The sequence below is a fragment of the Somniosus microcephalus genome, unplaced genomic scaffold (assembly GCF_052327205.1).
Source record: "Somniosus microcephalus isolate GS21.2 unplaced genomic scaffold, FLI_Smic_1.0 unresolved_chr7, whole genome shotgun sequence".
NCBI classification, from domain to species: domain Eukaryota; kingdom Metazoa; phylum Chordata; class Chondrichthyes; order Squaliformes; family Somniosidae; genus Somniosus; species Somniosus microcephalus.
This window is the reverse complement of record NW_028225185.1, coordinates 12776855-12795915: the sequence shown is the minus strand read 5'-3', so window position 1 is coordinate 12795915 and position 19061 is coordinate 12776855. Positions and strand designations below refer to the sequence as shown.

The following is a 19061-nucleotide window of genomic DNA, read 5'->3' as shown; positions in this document are numbered from 1 at the left end:
ATTGCCCCCAGTACACAGTAAGACTCCTGGGGAACCGACAGCCCAAACACTGCCCCCAGTACACAGTAAGACTCCTGGGGAACTGACAGGCCAAACACTGCCCCCCGTACACAGTAAGACTCCAGGGGAACCGACAGCCCAAACACTGCCCCCCGTACACAGTAAGACTCCTGGGGAACCGACAGCCCAAACACTGCCCCCAGTACACAGTAAGACTCCTGGGGAACCGACAGCCCAAACACTGCCCCCAGTACACAGTAAGACTCCTGGGGAACCGACAGCCCAAACACTGCCCCCAGTACACAGCAAGACTCCTGGGGAACCGACAGGCCAAACACTGCCCCCCGTACACAGTAAGACTCCTGGGGAACCGACAGGCCAAACACTGCCCCCGTACACAGTAAGACTCCTGGGGAACCGACAGGCCAAACACTGACCCCGTACACAGTAAGACTCCTGGGGAACTGACAGCCCAAACACTGCCCCCAGTACACAGTAAGACTCCTGGGGAACCGACAGCCCAAACACTGCCCTCAGTACACAGTAAGACTCCTGGGGAACCGACAGGCCAAACACTGACCCCGTACACAGTAAGACTCCTGGGGAACCGACAGCCCAAACACTGCCCCCAGTACACAGTAAGACTCCTGGGGAACCGACAGCCCAAACACTGCCCTCAGTACACAGTAAGACTCCTGGGGAACCGACAGCCCAAACACTGCCCCCAGTACACAGTAAGACTCCTGGGGAACCGACAGCCCAAACACTGCCCCCAGTACACAGTAAGACTCCTGGGGAACCGACAGCCCAAACACTGCCCTCAGTACACAGTAAGACTCCTGGGGAACCGACAGCCCAAACACTGACCCCGTACACAGTAAGACTCCTGGGGAACCGACAGGCCAAACACTGACCCCGTACACAGTAAGACTCCTGGGGAACCGACAGGCCAAACACTGTCCCCCGTACACAGTAAGACTCCTGGGGAACTGACAGCCCAAACACTGCCCCCAGTACACAGTAAGACTCCAGGGGAACCGACAGCCCAAACACTGCCCTCAGTACACAGTAAGACTCCTGGGGAACCGACAGCCCAAACACTGCCCCCAGTACACAGTAAGACTCCTGGGGAACCGACAGGCCAAACACTGCCCCCAGTACACAGTAAGACTCCTGGGGAACTGACAGGCCAAACACTGCCCTCAGTACACAGTAAGACTCCTGGGGAACCGACAGCCCAAACACTGCCCCCAGTACACAGTAAGACTCCTGGGGAACCGACAGGCCAAACACTGCCCCCAGTACACAGTAAGACTCCTGGGGAACTGACAGGCCAAACACTGCCCTCAGTACACAGTAAGACTCCTGGGGAACTGACAGGCCAAACACTGCCCCCCCCCCCCGTACAGAGGGACCTGGGTGTCCTTGTACACCAGTCACTGAAAGCAAACATGCAGGTGCAGCAAGCAGTTAGGAAGGCAAATGGTATGTTGGCCTTCATTGCAAGAGGATTTGAGTACAGGAGCAAGGATGTCTTACTACAGTTATACAGGGCCTTGGTGAGGCCACACCTGGAGTACTGTGTGCAGTTTTGGTCTCCTTACCTAAGAAAGGATATACTCGCCATAGAGGGAGTGCAGCGAAGGTTCACCAGACTGATTCCTGGGACGGCAGGACTGTCGTATGAGGAGAGATTGGGTCGACTAGGCCTGTATTCACTGGAGTTTCGAAGAATGAGGGGGGATCTCATTGAAACGTATAAAATTCTGACAGGGCTCGACAGACTGGATGCAGGGAGGATGTTTCCCCTGGCTGGGGGGGTCCAGAACGAGGGGGTCACAGTCTCAGGATACGGGGTAGGACATTTAGGACTGAGATGAGGAGAAATTTCTTCACTCAGAGGGTGGTGAACCTGTGGAATTCTCTACCACAGAAGGCTGTGGAGGCCAAGTCACTGAATCTATTTAAGAAGGAGATCGATAGATTTCTGGACACCAAAGGCATCAAGGGGTATGGGGAGAGAGCAGGAATATGGTATTGAGATAGAAACATAAAAACATAGAAGATAGGAGCAGGAGTCGGCCATTCGGCCCCTCGAGCCTGCTCCGCCATTCAATGAGATCATGGCTGATCATCCAAATTCAGTACCCTGTCCCTGCCTTCTCCCCATATCCCTTGATCCCTTTAGCCTTAAGAAATATATCTAACTCCTTCTTGAATATTTTTAATGAATTGGCCTCAACTGCCTTCTGTGGTAGAGAATTCCACAGGTTCACCACTCTCTGGGTGAAGAAATTCCTCCTCATCTCTGTCCTAAATGGCCGACCCCTTATCCTTAGACTGTGACCCCTGGTTCTGGACTCCCCCCGCCATCGGGAACATCCTTCCTGCATCTAGTCTGTCCAGTCCTGTTAGAATTTTATAACTTTCAATGAGATCCCCTCTCATTCTTCTAAACTCCAGCGAGTACAAGCCCAATCGACCCAATCTCTCCTCATACGTCATTCCTGCCATCCCAGGTATCAGCCTGGTGAATCTTCGCTGCACTCCCTCCATGGCAAGAACATCCTTCCTCAGATAAGGCGACCAAAACTGCACACAATACTCAAGGTGTGGTCTCACCAAGGCCCTGTACAACTGCAGCAAGACATCGAGGATCAGCCATGGTCATATTGAATGGCGGAGCAGGCTTGAAGGGCCGAATGGCTGACTCCTGCTCCTATCTGCCTATGTTCCTGGGGAACCGACAGCCCAACTACCATCCCAACGCATTCTCTCGGCCCCTTGATAGAAGACAAGCTTACATACCTGGCACCGCACCGAGGGCTCGGCTGCCGTGCGCCCCCTCAGCGGAGACACTGCCCTTCCGCGCGGCGGACCTCTCGGCCTCGCTCGCCTTCCGGGCCACCACGATGGCCTGCTTCGGAGGCCGGGCCTTGTGCAGGAAGGTCAGGGCCTCGCTGTGGGTGACCCCCTTGAGGGAATTCCCGTTGATGGATAAAATCTCGTCTCCCTGCTCGATGGTCCCCTCCTGGGCAGCGAGGCCGTTGTAGAAAACCTTATGAGCCTGCAGAGTGAAGCAGAGAGGTCTTTTAGAGAGGCGCAGTGCTGCGGGAGTGCAGCGATGTCCGAGGTGCTGCTTTTCAGAAGATACATCAAACCGAGGCCCTATCTGACCCAACAGTTGCACGCTAAGGATCGCATGGCTCAGAGGAGCAAGGAGGTTCACGGTGTCCTACCCAACACCACTTAACACAGACTACTTCTTCAGTTAAGTCATGTGCAGTCAGTGTCAGGCCGTGGCTCAGTGGGCAGCACCCTCGGCTCGGAGTTAGAAGGTCGTGGGTTCGAGTCCCCACTCCAGAGACTTGAGCACAAATTCCAGGCTGAAACTCTCAGTGCAGTACTGAGGGGGCGCCGCACTGTCGGAGGGGCGGTACTGAGGGAGTGCCGCACTGTCGGAGGGGCGGTACTGAAGGAGCGCCGCACTGTCGGAGGGGCGGTACTGAGGGAGCGCCGCACTGTCGGAGGGGCGGTACTGAGGGAGCGCCGCACTGTCGGAGGGTCAGTACTGAGGGAGCGTCGCACTGTCGGAGGGGCGTTACTGAGGGAGTGCCGCACTGTCGGAGGGGCGGTACTGAAGGAGCGCCGCACTGTCGGAGGGGCGTTACTGAGGGAGCGCCGCACTGTCGGAGGGGCGGTACTGAGGGAGCGCCGCACTGTCGGAGGGGCGGTACTGAGGGAGCGCCGCACTGTCGGAGGGGCAGTACTGAGGGAGCGCCGCACTGTCGGAGGGGCGGTACTGAGGGAGCGCCGCACTGTCGGAGGGGCGGTACTGAAGGAGCGCCGCACTGTCGGAGGGGCGTTACTGAGGGAGCGCCGCACTGTCGGAGGGGCGGTACTGAGGGAGCGCCGCACTGTCGGAGGGGCAGTACCGAGGAAGCGCTGCACTGTCGGAGGGGCGGTACTGAGGGAGCGCCGCACTGTCGGAGGGGCAGTACTGAGGGAGCGCCGCACTGTGGGAGGGGCAGTACTGAGGGAGCGCCGCACTGTCGGAGGGGCGGTACTGAGGGAGTGCCGCACTGTGGGAGGGGCAGTACTGAGGGAGCGCCGCACTGTCGGAGGGGCGGTACTGAGGGAGCGCCGCACTGTCGGAGGGGCAGTACTGAGGGAGCACCGCACTGTCGGAGGGGCGGTACTGAGGGAGCGCCGCACTGTCGGAGGGGCGGTACTGAGGGAGCACCGCACTGTCGGAGGGGCAGTACTGAGGGAGCGCCGCACTGTCGGAGGGGCGGTACTGAGGGAGTGCCGCACTGTGGGAGGGGCATTACTGAGGGAGCACCGCAATGTCAGAGGGGCAGCACTGAGTCATTATCACATTGCTGTTTGTGGGATCTTGCTGTGCGCAAATTGGCTGCCGAGTTTCCCACATTACAACAGTGACCACACTTCAAAAAAAGTACTTAATTGGCTGTAAAGCGCTTTGTGACGTCCTGAGGTGGTGAAAGGCGCTGGAGAAATGCGAGTCTGTCTTTCGTTCACTTACAGTAACCATCTTGTTCTCATGGTCCACTCCCCCTGCGATGCTGAAGCCAAGTCCTGCTCCCTCCTCCTTGTGTAGCACCACGACCTGGACATCTTCCGCACACTGAACCAAACAGAGACGTTGTTGAGACAGGAGACGGGAGTTTCCCGATTTCAGGGCAGCTCGGCTCATTTTTGCCAATGAAGAGAAGGCCGAACCGTAAACGCGAGGTCATCCAGAACTCCGGTGACCCGTATCCAAAGTTCCGTTCGCCCATCGCCCCCTGTGCTCACATTGGCTCCCGGTCCAGCAACGACTCGATTTTAAAATTCTCATCCTTGTGTTCAAACCCCTCCATGGCCTCCTCGCCTCCCTATCTCTGTAACCTCCTCCAGCCCTACACCCCTCCCTATCTCTGTAACCCCCTCCAGCCCCGACACTCCTCCATATCTCTGTAACCTCCTCCAGCCCCTACACCCCTCCCTATCTCTGTAACCCCCTCCAGCCCCCTACACCCCTCCCTATCTCTGTAACCCCCTCCAGCCCCTACACCCCTCCCTATCTCTGTAACCTCCTCCAGCCCCTACACCCCTCCCTATCTCTGTAACCTCCTCCAGCCCCTACACACCTCCCTATCTCTGTAACACGCTCCAGCCCCCTACACCCCTCCCAATCCCTGTAACCCCCTCCAGCCCCTACACCCCTCCCTATCTCTGTAACCTCCTCCAGCCCCTACACCCCTCCCTATCTCTGTAACCCCCTCCAGCCCCTACACCCCTCCCTATCTCTGTAACCCCCTCCAGCCCCACACCCCTCCCTATCTCTGTAACCCCGTCCAGCCCCTACACCCCTCCCTATCTCTGTAACCTCCTCCAGCCCTACACCCCTCCCTATCTCTGTAAGCCGCTCCAGCACCTACACCCCTGCTATCTCTGTAACCTCCTCCAGCCCCTACAGCCCTCCCTATCTCTGTAACCTCCTCCAGCCCATACACCCCTCCCTATCTCTGTAACCCCCTCCAACCCCCTACACCACTCCCTATCTCTGTAACCTCCTCCAGCCCCTACACCCCTCCCTATCTCTGTAACCCCCTCCAGCCACTACACCCCTCCCTATCTCTGTAACCTCCTCCAGCCCCACACCCCTCCCTATCTCTGTAACCCGCTCCAGCCCCCTACAGCCCTCCCTATCTCTGTAACCCCCTCCAGCCCCACAACCCTCCCTATCTCTGTAACCCCCTCCAGCCCCTACACCCCTCCCTATCTCTGTAACCCCCTCCAGCCCCCTACAGCCCTCCCTATCTCTGTAACCCCCTCCAGCCCCTACACCCCTCCCTATCTCTGTAACCCCCTCCAGCCCCAACACCCCTCCCTATCTCTGTAACCCCCTCCAGCCCCCTACAGCCCTCCCTATCTCTGTAACCCCCTCCAGCCCCTACACCCCTCCCTATCTCTGTAACCTCCTCCAGCCCCTACACCCCTCCCTATCTCTGTAACCTCCTCCAGCCCCTACACCCCTCCCTATCTCTGTAACCCCCTCCAGCCCCTAAACCCCTCCCTATTTCTGTAACCTCCTCCAGCCCTACACCCCTCCCTATCTCTGTAACCTCCGCCAGCCCCTACACCCCTCCCTATCTCCGTATCCTCCGCCAGCCCCTACACCCCTCCCTATCTCTGTAACCTCCTCCAGCACCTACACCCCTCCCTATGTCTGTAACCTGCTCCAGCCCCTACACCCCTCCCTATCTCTGTAACCCCCTCCAGCCCTACACCCCTCCCTATCTCTGTAACCTCCTCCAGCCCCTACATCCCTCCCCATCTCTGTAACCTCCTACAGCCCCTACAACCCTCCCTATCTCTGTAACCCCCTCCAGCCCTACACTCCTCCCTATCTCTGTAAACCCCTCCAGCCCCTACACACCTCCCTATCTCTGTAACCACCTCCAGCCCCTACACCCCTCCCTATCTCTGTAACCCCCTCCAGCCCTACACCCCTCCCTATCTCTGTAACCCCCTCCAGCCCTACACCCCTCCCTATCTCTGTAACCTCCTCCAGCCCTACACCCCTCCCTATCTCTGTAACCTCCTCCAGCCCCCAACAACCCTCCCTATCCCTGTAACCTCCTCCAGCCCTATACCCCTCCCTATCTCTGTAACCTCCTCCAGCCCTACACCCCTCCCTATCTCTGTAACCTCCGCCAGCCCCTACACCCCTCCCTATCTCTGTAACCTCCTCCAGCCCCCTACACCCCTCCCTATCTCTGTAACCTCCTCCAGCCCTACACCCCTCCCTATCTCTGTAACCCGCTCCAGCCCCCTACAACTCTCCCTATCCCTGTAACCCCCTCCAGCCCCTACACCCCTCCCTATCTCTGTAACCCCCTCCAGCCCCCTACAGCCCTCCCTATCTCTGTAACCCCCTCCAGCCCCTACACCCCTCCCTATCTCTGTAACCCCCTCCAGCCCCCTACAGCCCTCCCTATCTCTGTAACCCCCTCCAGCCCCTACACCCCTCCCTATCTCTGTAACCCCCTCCAGCCCCAACACCCCTCCCTATCTCTGTAACCCCCTCCCGCCCCCTACAGCCCTCCCTATCTCTGTAACCCCCTCCAGCCCCTACACCCCTCCCTATCTCTGTAACCTCCTCCAGCCCCTACACCCCTCCCTATCTCTGTAACCCCCTCCAGCCCCTAAACCCCTCCCTATCTCTGTAACCTCCTCCAGCCCTACACCCCTCCCTATCTCTGTAACCTCCGCCAGCCCCTACACCCCTCCCTATCTCCGTAACCTCCGCCAGCCCCTACACCCCTCCCTATCTCTGTAACCTCCTCCAGCCCCTACACCCCTCCCTATCTCTGTAACCTCCTCCAGCCCCTACACCCCTCCCTATCTCTGTAACCCCCTCCAGCCCTACACCCCTCCCTATCTCTGTAACCTCCTCCAGCCCCTACACCCCTCCCTATCTCTGTAACCCCCTCCAGCCCTACACCCCTCCCTATCTCTGTAACCCCCTCCAGCCCCTACACCCCTCCCTATCTCTGTAACCACCTCCAGCCCCTACACCCCTCCCTATCTCTGTAACCCCCTCCAGCCCTACACCCCTCCCTATCTCTGTAACCCCCTCCAGCCCTACACCCCTCCCTATCTCTGTAACCTCCTCCAGCCCTACACCCCTCCCTATCTCTGTAACCTCCTCCAGCCCCCAACAACCCTCCCTATCCCGGTAACCTCCTCCAGCCCTACACCCCTCCCTATCTCTGTAACCTGCTCCAGCCCTACACCCCTCCCTATCTCTGTAACCTCCGCCAGCCCCTACACCCCTCCCTATCTCTGTAACCTCCTCCAGCCCCCTACACCCCTCCCTATCTCTGTAACCTCCTCCAGCCCTACACCCCTCCCTATCTCTGTAACCCGCTCCAGCCCCCTACAACTCTCCCTATCCCTGTAACCCCCTCCAGCCCCTACACCCCTCCCTATCTCTGTAACCCCCTCCAGCCCCCTACAGCCCTCCCTATCTCTGTAACCCCCTCCAGCCCCTACACCCCTCCCTATCTCTGTAACCCCCTCCAGCCCCTACACCCTTCCCTATCTCTGTAACCCCCTCCAGCCCCAACACCCCTCCCTATCTCTGTAACCCCCTCCAGCCCCCTACAGCCCTCCCTATCTCTGTAACCCCCTCCAGCCCCAACACCCCTCCCTATCTCTGTAACACCCTCCAGCCCCTAAACCCCTCCCTATCTCTGTAACCTCCTCCAGCCCTACACCCCTCCCTATCTCTGTAACCTCCGCCAGCCCCAACACCCCTCCCTATCTCCGTAACCTCCGCCAGCCCCTACACCCCTCCCTATCTCTGTAACCTCCTCCAGCCCCTACACCCCTCCCTATCTCTGTAACCTCCTCCAGCCCCTACACCCCTCCCTATCTCTGTAACCACCTCCAGCCCTACACCCCTCCCTATCTCTGTAACCTCCTCCAGCCCCTACACCCCTCCCTATCTCTGTAACCCCCTCCAGCCCTACACCCCTCCCTATCTCTGTAACCCCCTCCAGCCCCTACACCCCTCCCTATCTCTCTAACCACCTCCAGCCCCTACACCCCTCCATATCTCTGTAACCCCCTCCAGCCCTACACCCCTCCCTATCTCTGTAACCCCCTCCAGCCCTACACCCCTCCCTATCTCTGTAACCTCCTCCAGCCCTACACCCCTCCCTATCTCTGTAACCTCCTCCAGCCCCCAACAACCCTCCCTATCCCTGTAACCTCCTCCAGCCCTACACCCCTCCCTATCTCTGTAACCTGCTCCAGCCCTACACCCCTCCCTATCTCTGTAACCTCCGCCAGCCCCTACACCCCTCCCTATCTCTGTAACCTCCTCCAGCCCCCTACACCCGTCCCTATCTCTGTAACCTCCTCCAGCCCTACACCCCTCCCTATCTCTGTAACCCGCTCCAGCCCCCTACAACTCTCCCTATCCCTGTAACCCCCTCCAGCCCCGACACCCCTCCCTATCTCTGTAACCCCCTCCAGCCCCCTACAGCCCTCCCTATCTCTGTAACCCCCTCCAGCCCTACACCCCTCCCCATCTCTGTAACCCTCTCCAGCCCCAACACCCCTCCCTATCTCTGTAACCCCCTCCAGCCCCTACACCCCTCCCTATCTCTGTAACCCCCTCCAGCCCCTACACCCCTCGCTATCTCTGTAACCTCCTCCAGCCCCTACACCCCTCCCTATCTCTGTAACCTCCTCCAGCCCCTACACCCCTCCCTATCTCTGAAACCCCCTCCAGCCCCTACAGCCCTCCCTATCTCTGTAACCCCCTCCAGCCCCTACACCCCTCCCTATCTCTGTAACCTCCTCCAGCCCCTACACCCCTCCCTATCTCTGTAACCCCCTCCAGCCCTACACCCCTCCCTATCTCTGTAACATCCTCCAGCCCCGTACAGCCCTCCCTATCTCTGTAACCTCCTCCAGCCCCTACACCCTTCCCTATCTCTGTAACCTCCTCCAGCCCTACACCCCTCCCTATCTCTGTAACCTCCTCCAGCCCCTACAGCCCTCCCTATCTCTGTAACCCCCTCCAGCCCCTACACCCCTCCCTATCTCTGTAACCTCCTCCAGCCCCTACACCCCTCCCTATCTCTGTAACCCCCCTCCAGCCCTACACCCCTCCCTATCTCTGTAACATCCTCCAGCCCCTACACCCCTCCCTATCTCTGTAAAACCCTCCAGCCCTACACCCCTCCCCATCTCTGTAACCTCCTCCAGCCCTACACCCCTCCCTATCTCTGTAACCCCCTCCAGCCCTACACCCCTCCCTATCTCTGTAACCCCCTCCAGCCCCAACACCCCTCCCTATCTCTGTAAACCCCTCCAGCCCTACACCCCTCCCCATCTCTGTAACCCACTCCAGCCCCTACACCCCTCCCTATCTCTGTAACCTCCTCCAGCCCCTACACCCCTCCCTATCTCTGAAACCTCCGCGAGCCCCTAAACCCCTCCCTATCCCTGTAACCTCCTCCAGCCCCTACACCCCTCCCTATCTCTGTAACCCCCTCCAGCCCCTACACCCCTCCCTATCTCTGTAACCCCCTCCAGCCACTACACCCCTCCCTATTCCTGTAAACTCCTCCAGCCCCTACACCCCTCCCTATCTCTGTAACCTCCTCCAGCCCTATACCCCTCCCTATCTCTGTAACCCCCTCCAGCCCTACACCACTCCCTATCTCTGGAACCTCCTCCAGCCCTACACCGCTCCCTATCTCTGTAACCTCCTCCAGCCCCCGACAACCCTCCCTATCTCTGTAACCTCCTCCAGCCCCTACACCCCTACCTATCTCTGTAACCCCTCCAGCCCTACACCCCTCCCTATCGCTGTAACCCCCTCCAGCCCGGCACCCCTCCCCATCTCTGTAACCTCCTCCAGCCCCTACAACCCTTCCTATCTCTGTAATCTCCCCCAGCCCCTACAATCCTCCCTATCACTGTAACCCACTCCAGCCCCTACACCCCTCCCCATCTCTGTAATCTCCTCCAGCCCTACAATCCACCCTATCTCTGTAACCCCGTCCAGCCCCCTACAACCCTCCCTATCTCTGTAACCCCCTCCAGCCCCGACAACCCTCCCTATCTCTGTAACACCCTCCAGCCCTACACCCCTCCCTATCTCTGTAACCTCCTCCAGCCCCTACACCCCTCCCTATCTCTGTAACCCCCTCCAGCTCTACACCCCTCCCTATCTCTGTAACCTCCTCCAGCCCCTACACCCCTCCCTATCTCTGTAACCCCCTCCAGCCCCGACACCCCTCCCTATCTCCGTAAACCCCTCCAGCCCCTACACCCATCCCTATCTCTATAACCTCCTCCAGTCCCGACACCCCTCCCAATCTCTGTAACCTCCTCCAGCCCCTACACCCCTCCCCATCTCTGTAACCTCCTCCAGCCCTACACCCCTCCCTATCTCTGTAACCCCCTCCAGCCCCTACAACCCTCCCTATCTCTGTAACCTCCTCCAGCCCCACACCCCTCCCTATCTCTGTAACCTCCTCCAGCCCTACACCCCTCCCTATCTCTGTAACATCCTCCAGCCCCTACACCCCTCCCTATCTCTGTAACCTCCTCCAGCCCTACACCCCTCCCTATCTCTGTAACCTCCTCCAGCCCCGACACCCCTCCCTATCTCTGTAACCCCCTGCAGCCCCTACACCCATCCCTACCTCTATAACCTCCTCCAGTCCCGACACCCCTCCCAATCTCTGTAACCTCCTCCAGCCCCTACAGCCCTCCCCATCTCTGTAACCTCCTCGAGCCCTACACCCCTCCCTATCTCTGTAACCTCCTCCAGCCCCTACAACCCTCCCTATATCTGTAACCTCCTCCAGCCCTACACCCCTCCCTATCTTTGTAACCCACTCCAGCCCCTACACCACTCCCCATCTCTGTAATCTCCTCCAGCCCTACAATCCACCCTATCTCTGTAACCCCCTCCAGCCCTACACCCCTCCCTATCTCTGTAACCTCCTCCAGCCCCTACACTCCTCCCTATCTCTGTAACCCCCTCCAGCCCCGACACCCCTCCCTATCTCAGTAACCCCCTCCAGCCCTACACCCCTCCCTATCTCTGTAACCTCCTCCAGCCCCTACACCCCTCCCTATCTCTGTAACCCCCTCCAGCCCCTAAACCCCTCCCTATTTCTGTAACCTCCTCCAGCCCTACACCCCTCCCTATCTCTGTAACCTCCGCCAGCCCCTACACCCCTCCCTATCTCCGTATCCTCCGCCAGCCCCTACACCCCTCCCTATCTCTGTAACCTCCTCCAGCACCTACACCCCTCCCTATGTCTGTAACCTGCTCCAGCCCCTACACCCCTCCCTATCTCTGTAACCCCCTCCAGCCCTACACCCCTCCCTATCTCTGTAACCTCCTCCAGCCCCTACATCCCTCCCCATCTCTGTAACCTCCTACAGCCCCTACAACCCTCCCTATCTCTGTAACCCCCTCCAGCCCTACACTCCTCCCTATCTCTGTAAACCCCTCCAGCCCCTACACACCTCCCTATCTCTGTAACCACCTCCAGCCCCTACACCCCTCCCTATCTCTGTAACCCCCTCCAGCCCTACACCCCTCCCTATCTCTGTAACCCCCTCCAGCCCTACACCCCTCCCTATCTCTGTAACCTCCTCCAGCCCTACACCCCTCCCTATCTCTGTAACCTCCTCCAGCCCCCAACAACCCTCCCTATCCCTGTAACCTCCTCCAGCCCTATACCCCTCCCTATCTCTGTAACCTCCTCCAGCCCTACACCCCTCCCTATCTCTGTAACCTCCGCCAGCCCCTACACCCCTCCCTATCTCTGTAACCTCCTCCAGCCCCCTACACCCCTCCCTATCTCTGTAACCTCCTCCAGCCCTACACCCCTCCCTATCTCTGTAACCCGCTCCAGCCCCCTACAACTCTCCCTATCCCTGTAACCCCCTCCAGCCCCTACACCCCTCCCTATCTCTGTAACCCCCTCCAGCCCCCTACAGCCCTCCCTATCTCTGTAACCCCCTCCAGCCCCTACACCCCTCCCTATCTCTGTAACCCCCTCCAGCCCCCTACAGCCCTCCCTATCTCTGTAACCCCCTCCAGCCCCTACACCCCTCCCTATCTCTGTAACCCCCTCCAGCCCCAACACCCCTCCCTATCTCTGTAACCCCCTCCCGCCCCCTACAGCCCTCCCTATCTCTGTAACCCCCTCCAGCCCCTACACCCCTCCCTATCTCTGTAACCTCCTCCAGCCCCTACACCCCTCCCTATCTCTGTAACCCCCTCCAGCCCCTAAACCCCTCCCTATCTCTGTAACCTCCTCCAGCCCTACACCCCTCCCTATCTCTGTAACCTCCGCCAGCCCCTACACCCCTCCCTATCTCCGTAACCTCCGCCAGCCCCTACACCCCTCCCTATCTCTGTAACCTCCTCCAGCCCCTACACCCCTCCCTATCTCTGTAACCTCCTCCAGCCCCTACACCCCTCCCTATCTCTGTAACCCCCTCCAGCCCTACACCCCTCCCTATCTCTGTAACCTCCTCCAGCCCCTACACCCCTCCCTATCTCTGTAACCCCCTCCAGCCCTACACCCCTCCCTATCTCTGTAACCCCCTCCAGCCCCTACACCCCTCCCTATCTCTGTAACCACCTCCAGCCCCTACACCCCTCCCTATCTCTGTAACCCCCTCCAGCCCTACACCCCTCCCTATCTCTGTAACCCCCTCCAGCCCTACACCCCTCCCTATCTCTGTAACCTCCTCCAGCCCTACACCCCTCCCTATCTCTGTAACCTCCTCCAGCCCCCAACAACCCTCCCTATCCCGGTAACCTCCTCCAGCCCTACACCCCTCCCTATCTCTGTAACCTGCTCCAGCCCTACACCCCTCCCTATCTCTGTAACCTCCGCCAGCCCCTACACCCCTCCCTATCTCTGTAACCTCCTCCAGCCCCCTACACCCCTCCCTATCTCTGTAACCTCCTCCAGCCCTACACCCCTCCCTATCTCTGTAACCCGCTCCAGCCCCCTACAACTCTCCCTATCCCTGTAACCCCCTCCAGCCCCTACACCCCTCCCTATCTCTGTAACCCCCTCCAGCCCCCTACAGCCCTCCCTATCTCTGTAACCCCCTCCAGCCCCTACACCCCTCCCTATCTCTGTAACCCCCTCCAGCCCCTACACCCTTCCCTATCTCTGTAACCCCCTCCAGCCCCAACACCCCTCCCTATCTCTGTAACCCCCTCCAGCCCCCTACAGCCCTCCCTATCTCTGTAACCCCCTCCAGCCCCAACACCCCTCCCTATCTCTGTAACACCCTCCAGCCCCTAAACCCCTCCCTATCTCTGTAACCTCCTCCAGCCCTACACCCCTCCCTATCTCTGTAACCTCCGCCAGCCCCAACACCCCTCCCTATCTCCGTAACCTCCGCCAGCCCCTACACCCCTCCCTATCTCTGTAACCTCCTCCAGCCCCTACACCCCTCCCTATCTCTGTAACCTCCTCCAGCCCCTACACCCCTCCCTATCTCTGTAACCACCTCCAGCCCTACACCCCTCCCTATCTCTGTAACCTCCTCCAGCCCCTACACCCCTCCCTATCTCTGTAACCCCCTCCAGCCCTACACCCCTCCCTATCTCTGTAACCCCCTCCAGCCCCTACACCCCTCCCTATCTCTCTAACCACCTCCAGCCCCTACACCCCTCCATATCTCTGTAACCCCCTCCAGCCCTACACCCCTCCCTATCTCTGTAACCCCCTCCAGCCCTACACCCCTCCCTATCTCTGTAACCTCCTCCAGCCCTACACCCCTCCCTATCTCTGTAACCTCCTCCAGCCCCCAACAACCCTCCCTATCCCTGTAACCTCCTCCAGCCCTACACCCCTCCCTATCTCTGTAACCTGCTCCAGCCCTACACCCCTCCCTATCTCTGTAACCTCCGCCAGCCCCTACACCCCTCCCTATCTCTGTAACCTCCTCCAGCCCCCTACACCCGTCCCTATCTCTGTAACCTCCTCCAGCCCTACACCCCTCCCTATCTCTGTAACCCGCTCCAGCCCCCTACAACTCTCCCTATCCCTGTAACCCCCTCCAGCCCCGACACCCCTCCCTATCTCTGTAACCCCCTCCAGCCCCCTACAGCCCTCCCTATCTCTGTAACCCCCTCCAGCCCTACACCCCTCCCCATCTCTGTAACCCTCTCCAGCCCCAACACCCCTCCCTATCTCTGTAACCCCCTCCAGCCCCTACACCCCTCCCTATCTCTGTAACCCCCTCCAGCCCCTACACCCCTCGCTATCTCTGTAACCTCCTCCAGCCCCTACACCCCTCCCTATCTCTGTAACCTCCTCCAGCCCCTACACCCCTCCCTATCTCTGAAACCCCCTCCAGCCCCTACAGCCCTCCCTATCTCTGTAACCCCCTCCAGCCCCTACACCCCTCCCTATCTCTGTAACCTCCTCCAGCCCCTACACCCCTCCCTATCTCTGTAACCCCCTCCAGCCCTACACCCCTCCCTATCTCTGTAACATCCTCCAGCCCCGTACAGCCCTCCCTATCTCTGTAACCTCCTCCAGCCCCTACACCCTTCCCTATCTCTGTAACCTCCTCCAGCCCTACACCCCTCCCTATCTCTGTAACCTCCTCCAGCCCCTACAGCCCTCCCTATCTCTGTAACCCCCTCCAGCCCCTACACCCCTCCCTATCTCTGTAACCTCCTCCAGCCCCTACACCCCTCCCTATCTCTGTAACCCCCCTCCAGCCCTACACCCCTCCCTATCTCTGTAACATCCTCCAGCCCCTACACCCCTCCCTATCTCTGTAAAACCCTCCAGCCCTACACCCCTCCCCATCTCTGTAACCTCCTCCAGCCCTACACCCCTCCCTATCTCTGTAACCCCCTCCAGCCCTACACCCCTCCCTATCTCTGTAACCCCCTCCAGCCCCAACACCCCTCCCTATCTCTGTAAACCCCTCCAGCCCTACACCCCTCCCCATCTCTGTAACCCACTCCAGCCCCTACACCCCTCCCTATCTCTGTAACCTCCTCCAGCCCCTACACCCCTCCCTATCTCTGAAACCTCCGCGAGCCCCTAAACCCCTCCCTATCCCTGTAACCTCCTCCAGCCCCTACACCCCTCCCTATCTCTGTAACCCCCTCCAGCCCCTACACCCCTCCCTATCTCTGTAACCCCCTCCAGCCACTACACCCCTCCCTATTCCTGTAAACTCCTCCAGCCCCTACACCCCTCCCTATCTCTGTAACCTCCTCCAGCCCTATACCCCTCCCTATCTCTGTAACCCCCTCCAGCCCTACACCACTCCCTATCTCTGGAACCTCCTCCAGCCCTACACCGCTCCCTATCTCTGTAACCTCCTCCAGCCCCCGACAACCCTCCCTATCTCTGTAACCTCCTCCAGCCCCTACACCCCTACCTATCTCTGTAACCCCTCCAGCCCTACACCCCTCCCTATCGCTGTAACCCCCTCCAGCCCGGCACCCCTCCCCATCTCTGTAACCTCCTCCAGCCCCTACAACCCTTCCTATCTCTGTAATCTCCCCCAGCCCCTACAATCCTCCCTATCACTGTAACCCACTCCAGCCCCTACACCCCTCCCCATCTCTGTAATCTCCTCCAGCCCTACAATCCACCCTATCTCTGTAACCCCGTCCAGCCCCCTACAACCCTCCCTATCTCTGTAACCCCCTCCAGCCCCGACAACCCTCCCTATCTCTGTAACACCCTCCAGCCCTACACCCCTCCCTATCTCTGTAACCTCCTCCAGCCCCTACACCCCTCCCTATCTCTGTAACCCCCTCCAGCTCTACACCCCTCCCTATCTCTGTAACCTCCTCCAGCCCCTACACCCCTCCCTATCTCTGTAACCCCCTCCAGCCCCGACACCCCTCCCTATCTCCGTAAACCCCTCCAGCCCCTACACCCATCCCTATCTCTATAACCTCCTCCAGTCCCGACACCCCTCCCAATCTCTGTAACCTCCTCCAGCCCCTACACCCCTCCCCATCTCTGTAACCTCCTCCAGCCCTACACCCCTCCCTATCTCTGTAACCCCCTCCAGCCCCTACAACCCTCCCTATCTCTGTAACCTCCTCCAGCCCCTACAACCCTCCCTATCTCTCTAACCTCCTCCAGCCCTACACCCCTCCCTATCTCTGTAACCTCCTCCAGCCCCTACACCCCTCCCTATCTCTGTAACCTCCTCCAGCCCCTACACGCCTCCCTATCTCTGTAACCCCCTCCAGCCCCTACACCCCTCCCTATCTCCGTAACCCCCTCCAGCCCAACACCCCTCCCTATCCCTGTAACCTCCTCCAGCCCTCTACAACCCTCACTATCTCTGTAACCACCTCCAGCCCCCGACAACCCTCCCTATGTCTGTAACCCCCTCCAGCCCCTACAACCCTGCCTATCTCTGTAACACCCTCCAGCCCTACACCCCTCCCTATCTCTGTAGCCTCCTCCAGCCCCTACACCCCTCCCTATCTCTGTAACCTCCTGCAGCCCCTACACCCCTCCCTATCTCTGTAACCTCCTCCAGCCCCTACAACCCTCCCTAAGTCTGTAATCTTCTCCAGCCCTACACCCCTCCCTATCTCTGTTACCTCCTCCAGCCCCTACACCCCTCCCTATCTCTGTAACCTCCTCCAGCCCCACACCCCTCCCTATCTCTGTAACCTCCTCCAGCCCTACACCCCTCCCTATCTCTGTAACATCCTCCAGCCCCTACACCCCTCCCTATCTCTGTAACCCCCTCCAGCCCCTACACCCCTCCCTATCTCTGTAACCCCCGCCAGCCACTACACCCCTCCCTATTCCTGTAACCTCCTCCAGCCCCTACACCCCTCCCTATCACAATTCACAATTCAAATCGCTTTATTGGCAAGATAAGTTACATCTTATGTTGCCAAAGCATCAAAATATCTCTGTAACCTCCTCCAGCCCTACACCCCTCCCTATCTCTGTAACCTCCTCCAGCCCTACACCCCTCCCTATCTCTGTAACCTCCTCCAGCCCCCGACAACCCTCCCTATCTCTGTAACCTCCTCCAGCCCTACACCCCTCCCTATCTCTGTAACATCCTCCAGCCCCTACACCCCTCCCTATCTCTGTAACCCCCTCCAGCCCCTACACCCCTCCCTATCTCTGTAACCCCCTCCAGCCACTACACCCCTCCCTATTCCTGTAACCTCCTCCAGCCCCTACACCCCTCCCTATCACAATTCACAATTCAAATCGCTTTATTGGCATGATAAGTTACATCTTATGTTGCCAAAGCATCAAAATATCTCTGTAACCTCCTCCAGCCCTACACCCCTCCCTATCTCTGTAACCTCCTCCAGCCCTACACCCCTCCCTATCTCTGTAACCTCCTCCAGCCCCCGACAACCCTCCCTATCTCTGTAACCTCCTCCAGCCCCTACACCCCTCCCTATCTCTGTAACCTCCTCCAGCCCTACACCACTCCCCATCTCTGTAATCTCCTCCAGCCCCTACACCCCTACCTATCTCTGCAATCCCTCCAGCCCTACACCCCTCCCCATCTCTGTAACCCCCCTCCTGCCCTACACCCCTCCCTATCTCTGTAACCCCCTCCAGCCCGGCACCCCTCCCTATCTCTGTAACCTCCTCCAGCCCCTACAACCCTTCCTATCTCTGTAACCTCCCCCAGCCCCTACAATCCTCCCTATCACTGTAACCCACTCCAGCCCCTACACCCCTCCCCATCTCTGTAATCTCCTCCAGCCCTACAATCCACCCTATCTCTGTAACCCCCTCCAGCCCTACACCCCTCCCTATCTCTGTAACCTCCTCCAGCCCCTACACCCCTCCCTATCTCTGTAACCCCCTCCAGCCCCGACACCCCTCCCTATCTCTGTAACCCCCTCCAGCCCTACACCCCTCCCTATCTCTGTAACCCCCTCCAGCCCCTACACCCATCCCTATCTCTATAACCTCCTCCAGTCCCGACACCCCTCCCAATCTCTGTAACCTCCTCCAGCCCCTACACCCCTCCCCATCTCTGTAACCTCCTCCAGCCCTACACCCCTCCCTATCTCTGTAACCTCCTCCAGCCCCTACAACCCTCCCTATCTCTCTAACCTCCTCCAGCCCTACACCCCTCCCTATCTCTGTAACCTCCTCCAGCCCCTACACCCCTCCCTATCTCTGTAACCTCCTCCAGCCCCTACACCCCTCCCTATCTCTGTAACCCCCTCCAGCCCCTACACCCCTCCCTATCTCCGTAACCCCCTCCAGCCCAACACCCCTCCCTATCCCTGTAACCTCCTCCAGCCCTCTACAAACGTCACTATCTCTGTAACCACCTCCAGCCCCCTACAACCCTCCCTATCTCTGTAACCCCCTCCAGCCCCTACAACCCTGCCTATCTCTGTAACACCCTCCAGCCCTACACCCCTCCCTATCTCTGTAACCCCCTCCAGCCCCTACAACCCTCCCTATCTCTGTAACCTCCTCCAGCCCCTACACCCCTCC

The 19061-nt window shown here is 59.1% G+C and overlaps 1 protein-coding gene across 1 annotated transcript in view; it reads right to left on the bottom strand.

Annotated features, from left to right (window-relative positions):
- Positions 1-19061, bottom strand: part of LOC147086545 (uncharacterized) — a 57557-nt gene that overhangs the window by 23337 nt on the left and 15159 nt on the right. Inside the window, exons 3-4 of the mRNA XM_085978662.1 lie at positions 4547-4648; positions 2809-3067 (exon numbers count right to left, since the gene is read on the bottom strand). Coding sequence (XP_085834788.1) covers positions 2809-3067; positions 4547-4648 — 361 coding nt within the window. The remainder of the gene's footprint in view (positions 1-2808; positions 3068-4546; positions 4649-19061) is intronic.